Below are 17,479 nucleotides of genomic sequence, written 5' to 3' on the forward strand. Positions count from 1 at the left end.
GGCCCTGAAACATCTCCCTGTAGGGAAACTTTCCTTCATATTCAGCCTGTTTCCCCCTTTATTGGACTCATTCCATTTACTTAATTGAACCCCTCCCCTGCTTTCCCTCCACGGTGTTGACGCCCCTTTGTGTATTTGTAGCCTGCTGTCCTGCCATCCTTCGCTGTTGCTTGGCCAAGCTGAGCTTGTTTAATGCAAACTTTCCTCAGCCCCTGGCTTTTCACCGCTGTTCCCTATCAACCCTCTCCGGATTGTATCTCTCTGGAAGCTCTGAACGTTAGACGTCTGGTATAACTGCACCAGCACCAGAGACAGCCCTGTGTGACACTCAGCAGGACTGCTTCCAAGAGTGCATGAGGCCTCTTTCTTTTCTTCTCCTTTGATCCATGTTGCTTTCCCACACCCTGGATTTCAGCCAAGCCCTTGCACTGACAGAGAAACATGGAAAGAAGCACCGGATTCACATTAAAGCCACAAATCTATCCAAATTCACGTGGGCAAATCCTATGCCCCACAAATTCCCTCTGCTCATTTTGGACTGTTGTTGTCTTCCCCATTTCTGAACTGCTAATGTTCTGGGCAAGAGAGGGAGCCCAGTTGGTATCTGGTGCACCTCTTCTGACTCACTAGTGCATGTGTGCAGAGGGTGGCTTACATTGTTCTCAGGGGCAGTGTATCTTAAAGTAGCCGCAAGTAATTTAAATTAAAGATCATCTTAGGGAGGCAAGATTGGACTGACTTTCTACTACAGACTCATTCCTGAGAGATGGGGAGTGGTTTCAGACTCCTGAAGGTTTCATTTTGGTAAAGCCCTGGACACTTCAGCTTCTAGGGTACTGGATCAATGGTTCTCTTTGTTTTAATCTTCTGGTACTCTGGCTTGGCAGCCAGGCCCCTCTGCGGTTCCTAAGATCTGTCCATCACTAAAATCAATCTATGATCTGCTGGCTTCAGAGAGAGCATGCTCTTCAGCACCTTATCCAGGAGCAAAGCGAGGATCATATCCTGAAAAGATTGCTGTCACTTCCAGGTGAGGCCATCTCAGCCCGACAGAATAATTTTCATAAGATGGGCTGCCACAGGAGGGCCTCGTGTAGAGAAGCTAATCCTGCCTTTAAGGGCTCTTGAAAAGCTGCCAGCTGTCCTTGTCCAACGCAAAGGAATTTCAATAGTTTGTAACAACAGCTTAGGCCCCTGACAACTTCTCTAAATCCAGGTGGCTGCAGTTCCATTAGTGGGGGACTGGACATTATGTTTAATGCTAACCAGCAGTAGTGGTGTGGAGGCTAAGGTGGAATGGTCTGGGTTTGCCAATGAGGTAGGGGTGTGTGTCTGCATGAGGTGCTGGTGTATTCCAGGCAGCAGAATCTGGGATGGAAATCCACACAAGAGAACTGCCCGACCCATGTGGTCAAAAATCGGAAGGCAAAGCAAACTCATTGCAGGAGACGTACTTCCCAGCTGAAATGATCACCCGGCCCCTTGCTGTATTACTGTTGGTGTGTAGAGTTAACAGACTCATTCCTGGCGCAACACAAAGTGGTGGCAATAATTTCCCTGAAGAGTTCACAATCTAGACAACAGGCAGAAAGCGCACAGGTCACAACGTACATTATGGCACCATGCCCTTGCAGCCTCCTGTCCTGAGAACCGCAGGAAATAGTCAGGAAAATACCCCAGGCTGGGGGTGGTTTGCCATTGAGGAGCGAGTGTCACTTCAGGCGTAGAGATCTCCACTGACTGACCTAGAGGTAGAGGTCAGGGTAAGTCTGACCTCAGACAATCCAGCCTGCTTTGTCTCAGCATGACCCAACAGTCAAGGGAAGCTGCAGAGGATGATGTAGTCCTTGTAAAGCATGCTATTCATTTAGCGCAGTGGTTCTCAAACTTTTGTACTGGTGACCCCTTTCACATAGCAAGCCTCTGAGTGCGACCCCCCTTGTAAATTAAAAACACTTTTTAATATATTTAAGACCATTATAAACGCTGGAGGCAAAATGGGGTTTGGGTGAAGGCTGACAGCTCACGACCCCTGCCCCCAGTAATAACTTCATGAGCCCCTGAGGGGTCCCGACCCCCAGTTTGAGAACCTCTGATTTAGCGCCTCCCTCCACTTTGTAAGGAAGGAGCAGTTAAACCCTTTGATCCAGATTATGACTCCAAACTGGGGCCAGCTGCAGCATCCAATGACCTGAGCAAAGGTCTGGTTTGTTTAAAGTATGCGATAAGGAAACCCCCTGAGATGAAACAGCTGGTTTCTAAGGGAGGCACGGGGCAGTGATTATGTAGCCACAACACTATAACCAAACAACATATTAAAGATGGCCCAGAACCAAAGGGGAAAAGAGAGGAGACAACAGTGCTGATCCTCTGATTCCTTCTAAAAAAAGAAAAGGAGGACTTGTGGCACCTTAGAGTCTAACAAATTTATTTGAGCATAAGCTTTCGTGAGCTACAGCTCACTTCATCGGATGCTGTAGCTCACGAAAGCTTATGCTCTAATAAATTTGTTAGTCTCTAAGGTGCCACAAATCCTCCTTTTCTTTTTTGTGAATACAGACTAACACGGCTGCTTCTCTGAAATCTGATTCCTTCTACTCACTAAGGGCTTGTCTTGATAGTCTATTCCTGACCGACTCCATAAGGGGACACTCTTCTTCTGGCACAACAGGTGCCTCATTCCTGATAAAAATTTACCACACTTTGAAAGGTGCTTAGGGTGAAATTTTCAGAAGGGCCATAATGTTCTGGAACCTACTTACTTGGGAGTCCTCTCACTGAATATCAGTGGCACTTATTTCAGAGTAGCAGCCGTGTTAGTCTGTATTCGCAAAAAGAAAAGGAGGACTTGTGGCACCTTGGAGACTAACAAATTTATTTGAGCATAAGCTTTCGTGAGCTACAGCTCACTTCATCGGATGCCTTAGGTTCACACCTACCTCTCTGTCACTTTTGAAAAAGGCATGTTGGCTCCTAAATGGCTTTTTTTAGATGCTTTTGGAAATGTGGCCCCTTGATCCTTCCGGGGGCTGGAGCAGACTGGACAGAACAGAGCGTTGCTCCCAAATTTCGTGGCTCTCTCCTCTCTCTAGCAGGTCGAACTACCTTGGCGCAAGCGACCTCCCTCACTCCCAGCTGTGGGGAAGCGTCAGCCCGGGCTCCTGGGTGCAGTCTGGGGCCCTGCGGGCAGGTGCAGCGACTCTCCGAAGCTACAGCCCCTGCAAAACAACGTGGCAACTGCTTGTGAGAGAGGATTGCAGACCCCTCCCTGCATTCAGGCAAGTGCTTAATTAGTTATGAAAGAGGTGCCCTCAGGCTCAAGCCCTTTTTTCTTTCATAACTGATGCCGCAAGCCCAGAGGGGCTGGGGCTATGAACGGCCAAGCCCAGAGGGGCCGGGACTCAGCCCTGGCACAAGTTAAGCCCCGATTCAGGCCGGAGAGGGGGCGAGGCGATTATTCATCGTATCCTCCTGCTGGGGCTGAAGCCGTTAGTGTGTCTGGAGCCAAGGGGGTGAGTGGGAGGGAAACACCCTCCGCTGTTCTGATCGTCAGCTCCCCAGGTCACGTCCCCTCCCCTGCTCTGCCGCCTGGACAGCCCTGAGCCCCCACCCTCCCCGTCCCCAGCACCTCCTTGGAGGAGCGAGGCAAGGCAGTGAAACGTCCCAAGAGCCCAGCAGCCTGGCTCGGGCGTGGCTGTGTTGGGGGGGGGGGGGGACACACGACGCCCTACTCCCCCAGGTCGCCTGGCCCCGGGCGTGACTTCCCAGCTGGAATCGGTCTGGGGGGCAGGTTGCTCCACCCCCGCCCCTTGCAGCCGGGCCAGTTTTGACTCCCCCCTTCCCCGGGCTGGGAGAGGCGCCCCCGGAGCTCTGCAGCAGGGCTGCCAGGCGGAGCAAGGGGCGGGGGGTCCCCGATCCGCCCCCTGCGCTCAGCCCCGGCCTGCTGCTCGCACCAGGGTCCCGGGGCGGGGTGTGGACTGGAGCCGCCTGCGCCCTGCGCCCGCCGGGCTGCGCTGCTCTGTCTGCGGGGCGAAGCGGCACGAACTCCGCGGAGCCGCCCTGGCCAACGCGCCCGCTTCTCCCCACGCAGGCTCCGGGCTCGCCCGCCGGGAGGCTCGAGCGATCGCCGGCCGCGGGGAGCCCGACCAGCTCGGCGGCGGACCCGGCTCGCTTGCCGGGGCTGGAGAGTGAGGGCGCGGCGCGGCGCGGCGCGGGGTTTGTTCCCCCGCGGGAGGGTGGGGACGGCGGGTGCGGTGCGGGGAGAGGCTGGGAAATTGGGGGCCCCCCCCCGCGCGCCCGCCGGCCAAACTTGTCTAGGAGCGTTTGAATGGTGCCTTTGTTCTTGCATCCCTGTAGCAGCCACTGCGCGCTGAGCTGGGCTCCCCCCCCCGAGAAAAGGGATGCGGGGGGATCCCCGTCTGAACACCTGTAACGTCTGCTAGCCCCCCTGTAATCTAGCCCTGGCATTTCAGACGGGTCCCGGCTCCCCAGTCTGCCGTGGGGTGGGCGCGCTGGATTCACTGGCGTCTGGAGCGGGTTAGAGTCAGCATCTGGAAGGGTCCCGTATTCTGGGTCCTTTACGCACCATTGGGATGTGCGGCTTGCTTTTTAAAAGATGCCCTGGTCTTAAAACTGCTCGGGGAGAGGATGCTGCTGATTGCGCCAGACAGAAAATAACCTTGCAGCCCAACAGTAATTCATGGGTTACTCTCGCTCCAGTGAACCTGGGGAAATCAGATTTGCACTTGCTCCAGATCAACCTTTGAGGCTTCATTCTTTGTTTGTACGTTTCACTATTCTAATTCATAAAAAGAGACCTCAGCCTCTCTAATTAAAGTGAGTGGGGTAGGGGGAGAGGGGAGGAATGGATGCGAATAACTCTAGTGGCTAAAATATTAAAGAAATGTAAAAATAAAGATCGGGGCTGAAGCGTAAGGGAAAGAGCGAGTGGTGGATGGGGCTTGTCGTCTGCACCAAAACTCTGGCAAGGTTTAAACTACAATATTTTGAATATTCCAGGCGTGAGACAGGTATGAAAAAGAGTCTTTCACTTCGGAGACTAAAGATCTGAGATTGGGGGAAGTGCTAAGGGTGGGGCATTAGCTCTTGGAAATGGATCTACGAAAAATGTGTGCAGTCTAAGGAAACAGGTGGATTTTAAAATTCAGCAGAGCAGGGGGGGTAATCCTGCCTGGATTTCAGTAGCAATTGTGTGTCAATTTCCCTTGTAGATTCTCTAGTGTCTCTGCCGCTGGCTGGCTGGCTTGTCTTTCTGGAGGGGCAGAAGATTGTTGCCATGGTGAGAGTTCATGGTCCTAAGGGTGGTGAGTTTGGGGGGCTTAATGAAATAGCATAAAGAAAAAGAATTCTTATGTAACCGTTGAGAGCAGCTGACAGCATGTTTTCATTGCACCTCCTGATTCTCTGTATTGCGGGGGAGCACCTAGCAAATAGAGGGATGTAGTGAAAGTTTCAGAATGGATATGATGTAAACTGGTCAGCAGCCTAAGAGCTAGGCTACTTCTGCTCTATGAGTATTTCCAGGGAGGTAAAATGCTGCAGATGTGGCTAATGTAACCATTTTGTTTTACTGGTGTTTTTTTTTTTAATCAAAACCTTTTTTTTAAAAAAAAAAAAGAAAAGAGAAAACCCCCACCCAACCCCAGATTTTAACAAACTGGTTTCACAAAACATGAGATTTTACAAAAGAACAGGACTTGTATGTGAAATTAGCATCTCCAATTGCATATAAATTGTAGTGTATTAGTCTAGTTTAATGTAGACATAGACAGAGGGAATGAACTATTTCCTGTCTCAAAGAAATGTTGATCATGGATTTTGTGGTTATGCAGGGATCATTGGGACCAACGAAAAATATAGTGAGGGGAAAATTGTCCAACAATTTAGATTTTTTTTTAAATACCCCAGATATCCTTTACCTTCCTATTTTAGTGCAAACAGCAAATGGTGCGTTAACATTGCACAGAGCGAACAGTAGTTACTGCATCAGAGCTGATCACGGCAAACTCAACCTAACGCCACATCATTTAAAATACGATAACGTTGGTGGCGATGTAGAAACCTCCCCATCCCTGCTGGAACTGAGAGTTCACTAGTCTGATTTGTGTATTGCAGTGGTCCTGACCTCCTATTCAGCCAAGGCTTTTAATGCAGTAGCTCTCAAATTTGTTCAATTGTTCAGCTAGTGCATCTCCTCCACCACGCTCCCTGAGTGTGCAAAAGCTTTCATGGGCATTTTTAAAAAAAGACCATCAGAATCATAGTCTCCTAACTCCTGTGGCCAAAATGCAGCAGTAAAGCAAGTGGAATGTGGTAATGCTGCTAAATCTTATAGCATAACTAGGTAATTTAAAATCGGGCCATGGTTATTTAACTTCTCTGTGCCTTTTTATTTGTCTTGTTCTCCAGCAGGCATGCAGGCAGTATTTAAATCAATAAAAATGAAGGACCAAATAGCTAGGTTTCAGCTATTAACGTTTGTTTGGTCTGCCACTTAAAAATCTGAACCAGATGGCTCCACCCGAATGCTTCTATACTTTGAACTTTGTCAGTGTTATGCTGTTCCTGGAAACTGAGGTCTGCGCACTGAGTAGACTGATTTTCCCTCCCCCCGCCCCCACCTCCTTGTGAGATTGTGCTTTCAGAGCTAGGAGGAGAATTCTCCACAATGGATATGATGAGGAGAACAGATGAATAATTGGGTTTAATTACTTATAGCCAGAGCTTGTGCTGTAATATAGCATGGAAATAGATCTTGTTAATGTTTTGATGCTGGGATGGATTGGAAGACACATTGTTCATTTGCTCCTAGGGATTCATGGTGCTGCTATTCAGCTATGATATAAGGGGCAGTTCATGAGGTTTAGATTCAGTCCTTCCTCAGGGTTGGGGATGGAGTAAAACAGAGTAAGGGCTTTAGGCTTGGGCCCAAATTAGGAATTGCTGAAACAATCACTGAATCCCAAGTGCTGCTAAACCAGCATGGACACGCTCAGTTAATCCTCTAACTGCCCTCATTGTGGGCTCTCTCACCAGGCTGCTGCTTGCTGCAGGGCTCTGATATCTTTTGGCATCTCTGGAAAAGAGATTCTGTACCAGTAGCAGGCTGTTGGCTCATTCCAGCATCGTCTCGGTCATCTACAGAAGTAGCACTCAATAGCTCCAGCAATTGGTAACTGAGCATGAACTCTTCTTTCTCCATGTCACCTGTTTACATCAGAAGTGGCCTACAGCTGTTAACATCTGGTGGCCCTGTGCTGTCCCTGGGATATCCCTGATGGATAGATGTCTATAACACATCTGGCACCCCAATGTAGCTTCAGTAGAGAATCTGAGGTCAGAATGGACATGGATACTAAACTCCCCTCTGTCCAGGTCAGGCTGTGAGGGGCAGGACTAGGGAAGTTTACACTGATGTTGCCTGGCTTGTGGATAAATAGGAGACTCTAGGCTGGAATCTAGTGCTTTTCAACAGCATGAAATTCACGTAAATGAAAAGAAGCAGCCACATTTGGCACGGGCACAAATCAGTGGGGTAGGGCAGTAGGTGGTAATAAATTACCTGAATTAGGCCTCAAAATATCCCTAAGCCCAGAGAACCTAGATTTAATCTCAGTGATTTTGGCTCCTCCTGAAAAATAAAATAAAATAAGTGGTGCTATGGAGTGATACAGACACCTAACGGCTCTTCTTCCTTCCCCAGCTGCCCTAGGTTAGAGTCTTCCACTGAGCATCCTCCACTCCCACTGATTCCAGTGAGAGTTGAGGATGCTCAACAAAATGGCGGCCTTGATTTGTCTCTCTGTTACCTGTGAAGTATTTTGTATGTGTGAGTGAGAAAGAAGGGAACTGGTCTAGATATACATAATATCTATGTGTTGTACCTGATTTATATTTCCCAGTAATAATTGCTCTTTTCGTAATGTCTTTGTAAATTCACAAGTATTACAAAAAAGAGACCTGCTGAATTGAAAATATTTTTGGTTCTTGCTGGCTATGGTGCATCATTTGCCTCTGGGGAGTTTAAGGATGGAATTTGGTTGGCTGTTGCTAGCTTTGCAGTTGGATATGAGCAAATATTTGGAGCTCTGTGTGTGCGTGGTGTGTGTGTAAATTTAAATTCCCGCTGATTTTAAGTTTATTAAGATGAGCAAGATGAAAGAAACTGCACGGGCTGGACACGTTGGTTAGGAATGGAGTCTATGTGGTTGACTGGGAAAATAACTATCATTGGTCTGAAGTTTCTTTTGGGGTTTAAAGGAGTGATTTGAGAGGCTGCCTTGGTCAGGGGACAGAAAATGGCATGTGACTCTTTCAACGCTTCATCATCACTTTGAATAGGATGCAAGTTGGTGGTGACTAAAAGTTACTATTTGACAACTGTTGATCCTTATGGAATGACCGGAGTGTCTTCAGTCTGATCCTGGTACACAGGTATCTGTGATGAAAATTACCATCGTAATTGGTGCTAGTAATGAATCACTGCAAGCAGAGAGCTTCATTTTTGAGTAGGCAGGAGTATGAGCAATTGCACGCCTCTCAAAGTGGTGCTTCCCGGTCCATCTCTTGTCATTCCTTGGCTTCTCAATGAAATTATCAACAAGGGTCACCATTGGTACTAATTATGGTGTTGGGTTTGTAAAGTTGGGAAAATAACGTGTGATAGGGTGCTTGGAGGTTAGCACATCTGACCTCTGTCTCTCTCTCAGGGGGCAGTAGCGTTGCCTGGTTCCGGACCCTATGCTGGGAGCGTTTGGGCCTCCCCTGTCGCATCTGGGACTTCGCCCTTAAGTGAGGCATGGTAGAGGGACCCAGGGCTTCCCTCCCCAGGGGGCCCAGCCCAGGGCCCTGTGGGAAGTAACACTGGAAAAAGTCTGTGTGCCACCCTGGGTTACTTCCTACCTATGATCTCTCACTCCAAAGCAGCAGGACCTGCTGGTTCTCAAAGGGGGTGATGGTTGGAGAAGGCTCTGCCTAGTGGCCTAACCCACCCTGTGGTCCCCTCTCAGCTCCACCTTCTGTCTGGCTTCCTGGGGAAGAATTCTCTGGAATAGCCTGTTCACGCCCCCTTGCCTGGCTTCTGAGCTCCTTTTAACCCACCCTTCCAGCTCGGCAGACCTGGAGGGTTGGGTCTACCAGGGCCCTGTATTGCCTTTTAATCCCTTTGGGCTTAGTGTGGCATTTATTGACCCCATCACAACAAATGCCTTGCTATGTTGAGGAACAGCTCTTTCTCCTCCGTCCTGCTTCGTGAACAGGGCTTAGCATTTGGGGATTCTTGAAATGGAATCAAAATGTTCTTGTGTGGCCCCCTTTTTGCCCACATACTGCTCTGTTTATGAATCCTGATCGGGGAAGAGCAGGGCAAAATCTGCGCGAAATTAAACATTTTTGCTTCTGTGTTTTTTGGGTGTTGAAAGAGAAAATGGTGATCATGTCCCCACCGCAACCCTCTCAACACACCTAATCCTCTGGCACAAAACCTAAGCTTTCCTGGGAAACCAACTCCCGTGGGTGTTAGCTTGGCTGATTTATGTTCCTGACTCTGATGGACTAGTGGGCTGTCTTCTGGCTTCATTCCAGCTGCTGATCTCAGGATAAAGATTCTGTTAATACTCCTAGCTGCCTGCAAAGGTGGGTAAACTTTAAACAGATCTGTACCTTGCTGGCCACTGGATCACCATGGGATGATCAACTGAATGTTGCTGTCTTTTGGACTTTGTCCTCCATGGACAGTCATTGCACCATTACGCTGATATTTCTAGTCTAGGCAGCAGGATTATATTTCTGGATTGTTTTAGTATCTGACCCAGGCCAGCCTCTGACAAAATTGCTACTGGGCCAACAGGGAGCTGGAAACCAGAGAAGGGAAAAGTCAATTCCTGGAAGGCACTTGAGGTTTCTCTCTTCCACCTTGTAATGTGTTCTTTTTCTGTGGTCTTGGCTCCTCATTTTCCTGGTCACTGGGGCTGAAAGGCAGCTATTGAGATACTGATGTGGCTTCCGTCACGGTAGTATCTGAGAGCGCCTTTCACTGCAGCCAGATATTGCCAAGAGATCCCTTTTCAAAAGACCCGCCAGAACGGCACACACACCAGAGTACCGTGACCCTTGGTTTGTGGGTGCATTTACCCGATCTGTGTCGACAAACAGATGCACCCACAAATCCTCCGCAGACAGACCGCTCCTAAGGCTCCCTTGAACATTTGTCTCCAAATCTTTTCTCCCTGTACAAATCCAGTGTCAACCTGATTGTGGAGTTTTCATTTTGCTGAACATATTTTTTTTTAAATAGAGCCAATTAATTTTCACAGCTCTAGGCAGGCATCAGGTGCTCTGTGAGTGATTTCCCCTGCCCCCTCCTTTCGCCGTGGTGCCTTCGCTACCCTTCAGGAGCTGGCATCCAGCGATGCGCATTATAGCCGTGCAGTGAACTGCAGCTGAGCAGTGCTTTAGAGCCAGCTTTGATACAAGTAACTGTAATGCTGCCATCAGGTTTAATAATATGATGCAGGCTTAAATTACATCGTAATATTGTCTTGCTGGAGATCCCAAGACCTAGCACTCACAGATCAGTCATATGAACCAAGGACTGATTTATTTCCCCCCTCCCCCCCCGCTATTAATCAACAGGAGAAAATTCACATGACAGCATTCTAATGATGTTTGGTTTGTGAAGAAGTTACTTGAAAAATGACACTGCACAGCTTAAATAAAATGTCCTGCTCACCACAGTTTAGCTGCCTTTGTTCTATTTTGTCTAGAGACTGATGGAAAAAAGACATTTTCCGCATGTCGCGTGCTATGTAAATGAAGTCGCATGCCAACAAGAGGGCATTAACTAAACAAAAGAGATGGGTGTATGGAAAGGGGAATTAGTTAAATCTCTCTGGACTTGATTCTGGTTTTACACCGGTGTTCCTTCATTAACTTCAATGGAGCTGGTCTGGCATGAATAAGATTTCAGTGGCGTTACTTCTGATTTACACCACTTTAAGTGAGAGCAGAATGGGGGCAGGTCTACATGTCAAATGCTGCATTGGTGCCATGTACTGATGCTGTTGTTATGCTTAAGTGAAGATGCTCCTATGCGCTGGGAGAGAGCTCTCCTGTCGGCGTAGGTAATTCACCTCCCTGAGAGGTGGTAACTATGGCAGCGGGAGAAGCCATCCTGTTGACATAGCCTTGTCTACACAGTGTTAAGGTCAGTGTAATTGTGTCGCTTGGGGGTGAAAGTCTGTAGTATAGACCTGGCCTAATAGTCTCTCTTGCCTTTATATAGTCACCTACGCCCATCAGGGTGGTACCCATAAAACAAAGTGTACGGGGAGGGTTTTATCTCCCAAAATCTGTTGCCGTAGAGCTGCTCGTTAAATCCCTTTCTGCAGAACTTGGTATGCAAAATGCAGGAAGATAAAGCCTGGAGAGATCGCAAGACGAGGACCATATACCAGTATCCAACGAGGCTTATTTTGCAGGGGGAATACTCCTTAGCACTGTGATCCCTATTGGGTCCCTGTGGATCTGAATAGGAACAAAGAGAAAACAGGAGGGCAGAAAACAGGTGCTGAAGATCTGAATGTGCCTGAGGGATATTTATGGGAGACGGGCTTATTTTGTTTAAAGCGGTACCTTTGCACAAGTGCTTTGGGAGCCGTGTTACACCTTTGTGGTCACACGGTTAGAGATGGGCTGGGCAGCGTTCCAGCGATTTTTTTCAGCAAGAGTAGTCATGAAATTAGTCCTCCTGTTGTTTAACTGTCACATTTTCTGTCCTTCAAGCTCAGAGAATTGATCCAGTGGTGGCTGCATTGTAGGCTTGTAATCCTCTCATACTCCGGGTGCTCCAGTTCAGGAGCCTGTAGAAATGGCTGGGTTTTTGTAGCCTGCAGGGGTTCTGATGCTGGTGATTACTCATGATCCTTTGCACTTCTGCAGTGCCTGTTTCCTGTGGATCACAATCAAGTGCCCACAGCCCACCCCCACGGGATAGGTAAGTATAGTAACGTCCCCATTTTACTGGCAAGCAAACCAGAGCCACAGAGAGTCTTTTAAATCATGATTTAAGGATTTCAATAGCTCAGACATAGGTGAGAGGTTTATTGCAGGAGTGGGTGGGTGAGATTCGGTGGCCTGCATTATGCAGGAGGTCAGACTAGATGATCATAATGGTCCCTTCTGACCTTAATATCTATGAGTCTATGAGAGATTAAGGACAAAATCTTCCTGAATGGTCCCTGATTGAGGATCCTTCGCTTTCTGGGGGCCCATCTTGAGACACCGGGGGGTGGGGGGCAAATTTTCAGAAGTGCTGAACACTCCCAGCTCCAGCTGAAGTCAACAGGAGCTGCTGGTGCTCAGCACCTCTGCAGATTGGGCTCCATCTGTCGCAGATTGGGCTCCATCTGTCTCAAATTGGACACCTGAAATCAGGGGCCACTTGGGAAAGTTTTAGCCTAAATGACTTCTTTGCTACCAGAGAGAAGGGGGAGGGGTGAGGTAATATCTTTATTGGACCAACTTCTGTTGGTGAGAGAGAGGAGCTCTCCTTCTGGTCTGGGAAGGGTGCTGAGAGCGTCACAGCTAAGTACAAGAGCAAACAGATAGTTCAGCATAAGTAGTTAACGTACTTCTAGGGGACCATTCAAGGTGAAGTGGTTCATTAAAACCCTTACAGCCCGAGGACAGAAAGGGGGGTTAGTGGGTTACAGATTGTCGTAATAAGCCATAAATCCAGTGTCTCTGTTCAGTTCATGATTTTCAATGTCTAGCAGAGTAATGAATTTAAGCTCCTAGGCTCGTTTTTAGAAAGTGTTGTTCAGGTTTCCTTTGGAGGATGAGGACTGATAAGTCAGATGTAGAATGATCGCTTTATGGAAAGTGTTCACCCACCAGTGATGTGGTATTCTTGTCTTTTATCATTTTCCTGTGTGAGTTCATTTGAGAGTGCGGTGATTGTCTGATTTCACCTACTAGTGCACTGGATGAGGGACACCACATTATGTGATAGGCACATGTAGGACCTGTGGATCTTGAAAGGTGTGTTGTGGGGCGTGTTGATCATTGGAGCACTGGAGCTATGGCTGCAGGTTTTGCATCTGTTGTTCTGGCAAGGCCTGGTGCTGCTTTGAGTTGGAGTGCCCTGGTCTGTGGGGAACTTGCTTCTGCTGATGAGTCTGGAGAGGTTGGGGGGTTGTGTGAAGGCCAGAAGTGTGGGGGGGGTCAGGCAAGATTTCTTTCTCAATGGGGTCCCCATTGAATATGGGCTGTAGTTGTTTGATGGTGCCTCATATGGGTTCCAGTGTGAAGTGGTAGGTGACAACCAAGGATGTGCGGTCAGAGGGGTGTTCATTTCTGTATCAAAGCAGGTTCTCTTGGGGCATTGGGGTGGTCCGTTCTATGATGCAATCTACCTCTCTAGTGGAGTGTCCTTGTCTGGTAAGAGCATATTCGTTGGTATCTGAGAGTTTGGCTGTAAATAACTGGTGTGTTTCAGGTGGTTACTGGGTCTATGAAGGAAGGTGTGGGAATCCAGAGGTTTCTTGTATATGGTTGTCTGTAGTAGGGTTCCATTGTTGAAGCTGATCAGCATGTCCAGGAAGTTGATGCTGCTATGGGAGAGTTCCAGAGAGAGTTTAATGGATGGGTGGTGGGTAAAATTGCGGTGGAAATCTATGAGGGAGTTGTATCTGTCCAGAGGACACTAATATCATTGATGTACCTCAGGTATATCCCTGGTTTCATGGTGCATTTGTCACACAGGACACATTCCTTGCTGACACATGGGAAGCAGGTGGCACCCTGGCACTGGAAGCCTGGTCACTTCAGTCCCCATCCTGTTCTTTAGCTACAAGACAATCCTTCTCCCTAACTAGGTCCTTTGGGTTTTTCTGCAAATAAACTGATCAGACATGCAGCTGGAATCAGTCATGCCCAAAATTAAGAATAAAATCACCTCTATTCTGGGTTCACATCGGTATAATTCTTTGGGGAACAGGCTTAGAACTGGTGTTTATATTCTATCAGATTCCAGGAGATGTGTGCCACCTTACTTACGTGTTTGAGATGCTTGCTCATCCAGCTTGGTCTGCAACTCTTCCCTATGATTCCCCCTTCCCTCCCCACCCCTTGGGATGCAGGCTTCAGATAGTTCCTGCAACTTTAGCTTAAAGGAATTTCAGGCCTCCTCCACATTCTGATCTTTGAGTTCTTCAGTCCAGACCACCTCCCCCAACTAATTAATTCCCTTAATGTTTTAAAGATTTCTTTTGTTAGTGTAAGAAATCAAACCATCGGACACTTTGATTTATCTTTTTCCTCTGACATCACGATCAGTCGCAGAAGGTGTATCAATAGCAATGAAAACTTTGATCCAAAAAACCCAAGAGCTGTAAAACTTTAAAAAAATGGCAAGAATCCCTGCAAGGCTTACAAAGGGGAAACTCCAGTGGGTACCTGAAGACTGGAGCTACATGAAATGAGCGTAGCCGGTATCAGTCCTGTTCCCCCTCCTCGTAAAAACCACTGCCAGCCAAAAAAAGTCCTCTGCTGTCAGATTAATTGGCAGGCTCCGCAGAGAGGCCATGGATGCAGTAAATCAAAAACTCTCTTTTTGCTCTGTGTCTACACAGCTTGTAGCACAATGGGGGCCTGGTCAGTGACTAAGCTTCCTAGGTGCTACAGAAACACAACCGTATGTGGAGGACTTCAGTAACTCGGTCAGAGGTTAGGGATCTGTGACAGGAGTGGGTGGGTGAGGTTCTGTGTCCTGCAGTGTGCTGGAGGTCAGACTAGATCAGTGGTCTCCAACCTTTTGAAGCACAAGATCACTTTTTGAATTTAAGTGCAACCCAGGATCTACCTCAAAGAAAATGTAGAAATAACAGTAATCACACAAACCCAAACACCCATGGCCTGCCCCCTGCCCAGCCCCTTCCCTGAGGCCATGCCCCTGCTCTGCTCACACCATCCCTCCTCCCTCCATCGCTTGCTTTCCCCCACTCTCACCGGGCTGGGATAGGGGTGTGGGTTGAGGTAGGGGCTCGGGATGCAGGAGGGGGTTCAGGGTGTGGGCTCTGGGAGGGAGTTTGGGTGCAGGAGGGGGCTCAGGGCTGGGGGAGGAGGTTGGGCCGTAGGAGGGGATGCAGGCTGCTAGCTCTGGGAGGGGGTTGAGGTGCAGGAGGGGGCTCAGGGCTGGGACTGGGAGTTGAGATGTCAGCTCTGGAGGGAGTTTGGGTGTGTGTGTGGGGGGGCTCAGGGCTGGGGCAAGAGGTTGGGGTGCAGGAGGGGTTTGGGGTGCAGGCTCCTGCTGGGTGCTGCTTACCTCAGGCAGTTCCTGGTTGGCTGTGCAGTGGGGCTAAGGCAGGCTCCCTGCCTGCCCTAACCCCATGCTGCTCCCAGAAGCAGCTGCCATATCCGGCAGTGGCCCCTGGGGGGAGGGGGCAGGTGGCACACGCTGCCCCTGTCCGCAGGCACCGCCCCCGCAGCTCCCATTGGCCAGGAATGGGTGCCGCGGCCAATGGGAGTTACGGGGGCAGTGTGCGGCGCCACCTGCCCCTCCAGGAACTGCTGCCAGACATGTCAGCCGCTTCCGGGAGTGGCACGGGGCTAGGACAAGCAGGGAGCCTGCCTTAGCCCCACTGCGTCACCGGACTGTTAGCGGCCAAACTCCCAGGTTGGCTGCAGGAGGGTTGGCAACCCTATCACGATTGACTGGTTGGTGACCACTGGACTAGATGATCACGATGGTCCCTTCTGGCCTTAAAGTCTGAGTCTATAAATCTTTTTTCCTCCCTTCCTCCCCCCCGCTGTCTGCTAGTGGCTGCTGAAAAGGACAGAATCCTCTGTTCAAGTGGCTCTGGGAAATGACCCCGAGACACTGCCATCTGCTGAGAATTAACCAGTGAGGCTATTTGGTGCTGTCCCTGCAAATGAGCTTTAACTTTAACTGTGAATTTCTCCAGTGCTGTAAAGAAAAAGTGCCTACAATAGACTGTTTGAGCCCAAGCCTCATGTGGTGTAAATTGGTGTGGCTCCGCTGAATTGGGTTTGACATAGCTACCTCAATTTAATTCAGATAATGGAACATATATGGCTCTTTTTAAAAACCAGCAACAACAACAAAACCCTTCACCATGGCTATTTCCAGTGGTGTGATCCAAAATCAACTTATCCCGGTACGCCCAAACTTTCTAAAATCATTTCTCGCTGAGCAGAGACAAAGCATGATCACTTGCTGTCCTAAAGGGGTTTTTAATTTGAGAAAGTTATAATAGGAAGGAGTTGGAATCAAGTGGTTTTCATAGTCCTAGCCATAGGGTCACTTCTGTGATGCTAAAATACACCAGCCTTAATAGTTTTAGGTCTGTTCCTCAGCTTGTAGCTAACTAATTCTTACCACTTAGCTCCTGGGAGGAAAGGTAATTGATGGTGGTGATGAGTGGGGCCACACAAAACTTGTTCAAGTTTGTAAACCACTTGCTCTGTAATGTAAGCCTCCCTCCATGAACAAATAATTTAAATGCTCTTCTAGTTAAAGAGAAGCTTGTGCTATATATTAGGGCTTCAATTCTTCATCTCATTGCTCTACTCAAGAAATCTAGGCTAATAGATGTTCTGTGTATCCATAGATCTCCTATATATGGTTCATAGATCAATTCATACGTACAACTACAGTGTAGATGATAGTGTATATACCACAGGGAAACCACTTTTAACAGCCTAATTTTTGGAGGGGAGTAGTTTGGTCATTGAAATATATATAGATAAGGATAACTTGTTTTATTTACACACATACCCCAGTCCTGGAATAGAGAGGATCAAACAGCAGGCAGAGCAATCTCTTATTTCAGGGATCTCAGCCCAAAACAATGCCCAGTTCTCTGTGAGCAACTCTGCCTCAAGAATTGACTCCAATCAGAGGCCAAAGCAGAGAACAAACTATCTTGCTATTTGCACAGCTCTCTAACCAGATCCTCTGCATTATAAAATGAAGAACACCACACAGCATATCTCCACAAGATTGAACATTTGCTCCAACGTGAAGAAAAAGATCTTGGAAGACTATGTGTAACAGCACCACCTGGTGACACCTGTCAGAACAATATATTGGCTCATCTCTGAAAATCTGAGCAGGGTCAAAGCCAGATTCGGTTACCTAAACACCCTCTAACTTGGGTGCTTTTAGGTAATATGGAACTTGGATCCAAATCACTTCTGGCCCTCTGTGTGCATGGATTTTTCCATGTAATATCGCAGGGGAAGTGTGCTACATTGCTAGCCCTGTCTGCTCAATCAGATTACCTTTGTGCTGAGCCTTTTGTACAGAGCAATCCTACAACCCTGACTTTCTCTTGGCAGTGGATGTGGTGTCATTAGTCCCTGCGCTATGGGCTTTGGTGAGTGCACTTCCCAGCTAAAAGTGTGGTCTTGATAGTGAAGTCACGCAGTTGAATTAAAG

The 17,479-nt window shown here is 48.3% G+C and overlaps 1 protein-coding gene across 25 annotated transcripts in view; it reads left to right on the forward strand.

Moving 5' to 3' along the window:
• The first annotated feature begins 2,990 nt into the window (after nucleotides 1-2,990).
• The window catches only part of RPH3A (rabphilin 3A), a 115,180-nt gene continuing 100,691 nt past the window's right edge, over nucleotides 2,991-17,479 (forward strand). For 2 of the 25 annotated variants that reach the window (XM_043498121.1, XM_043498128.1), the window contains exons 1-3: nucleotides 3,354-3,512; nucleotides 5,232-5,299; nucleotides 11,959-12,013. Coding sequence is in view for 1 of the 25 variants with exons in the window: in XM_038373840.2 (XP_038229768.2) it covers nucleotides 2,992-3,278 (287 nt within the window). In the remaining 24 variants the exon portion in view is untranslated. Of the gene's footprint in view, nucleotides 3,279-3,353; nucleotides 3,513-3,955; nucleotides 4,188-4,406; nucleotides 4,837-4,896; nucleotides 5,031-5,231; nucleotides 5,300-11,958; nucleotides 12,014-17,479 lie in introns of those variants that run through there. The other 23 variants (XM_043498116.1, XM_043498127.1, XM_043498114.1 and 20 more) reach the window with 21 other exon arrangements.

This window comes from Dermochelys coriacea, chromosome 15 (genome assembly GCF_009764565.3).
Source record: "Dermochelys coriacea isolate rDerCor1 chromosome 15, rDerCor1.pri.v4, whole genome shotgun sequence".
Taxonomy (NCBI): Eukaryota; Metazoa; Chordata; order Testudines; family Dermochelyidae; genus Dermochelys; species Dermochelys coriacea.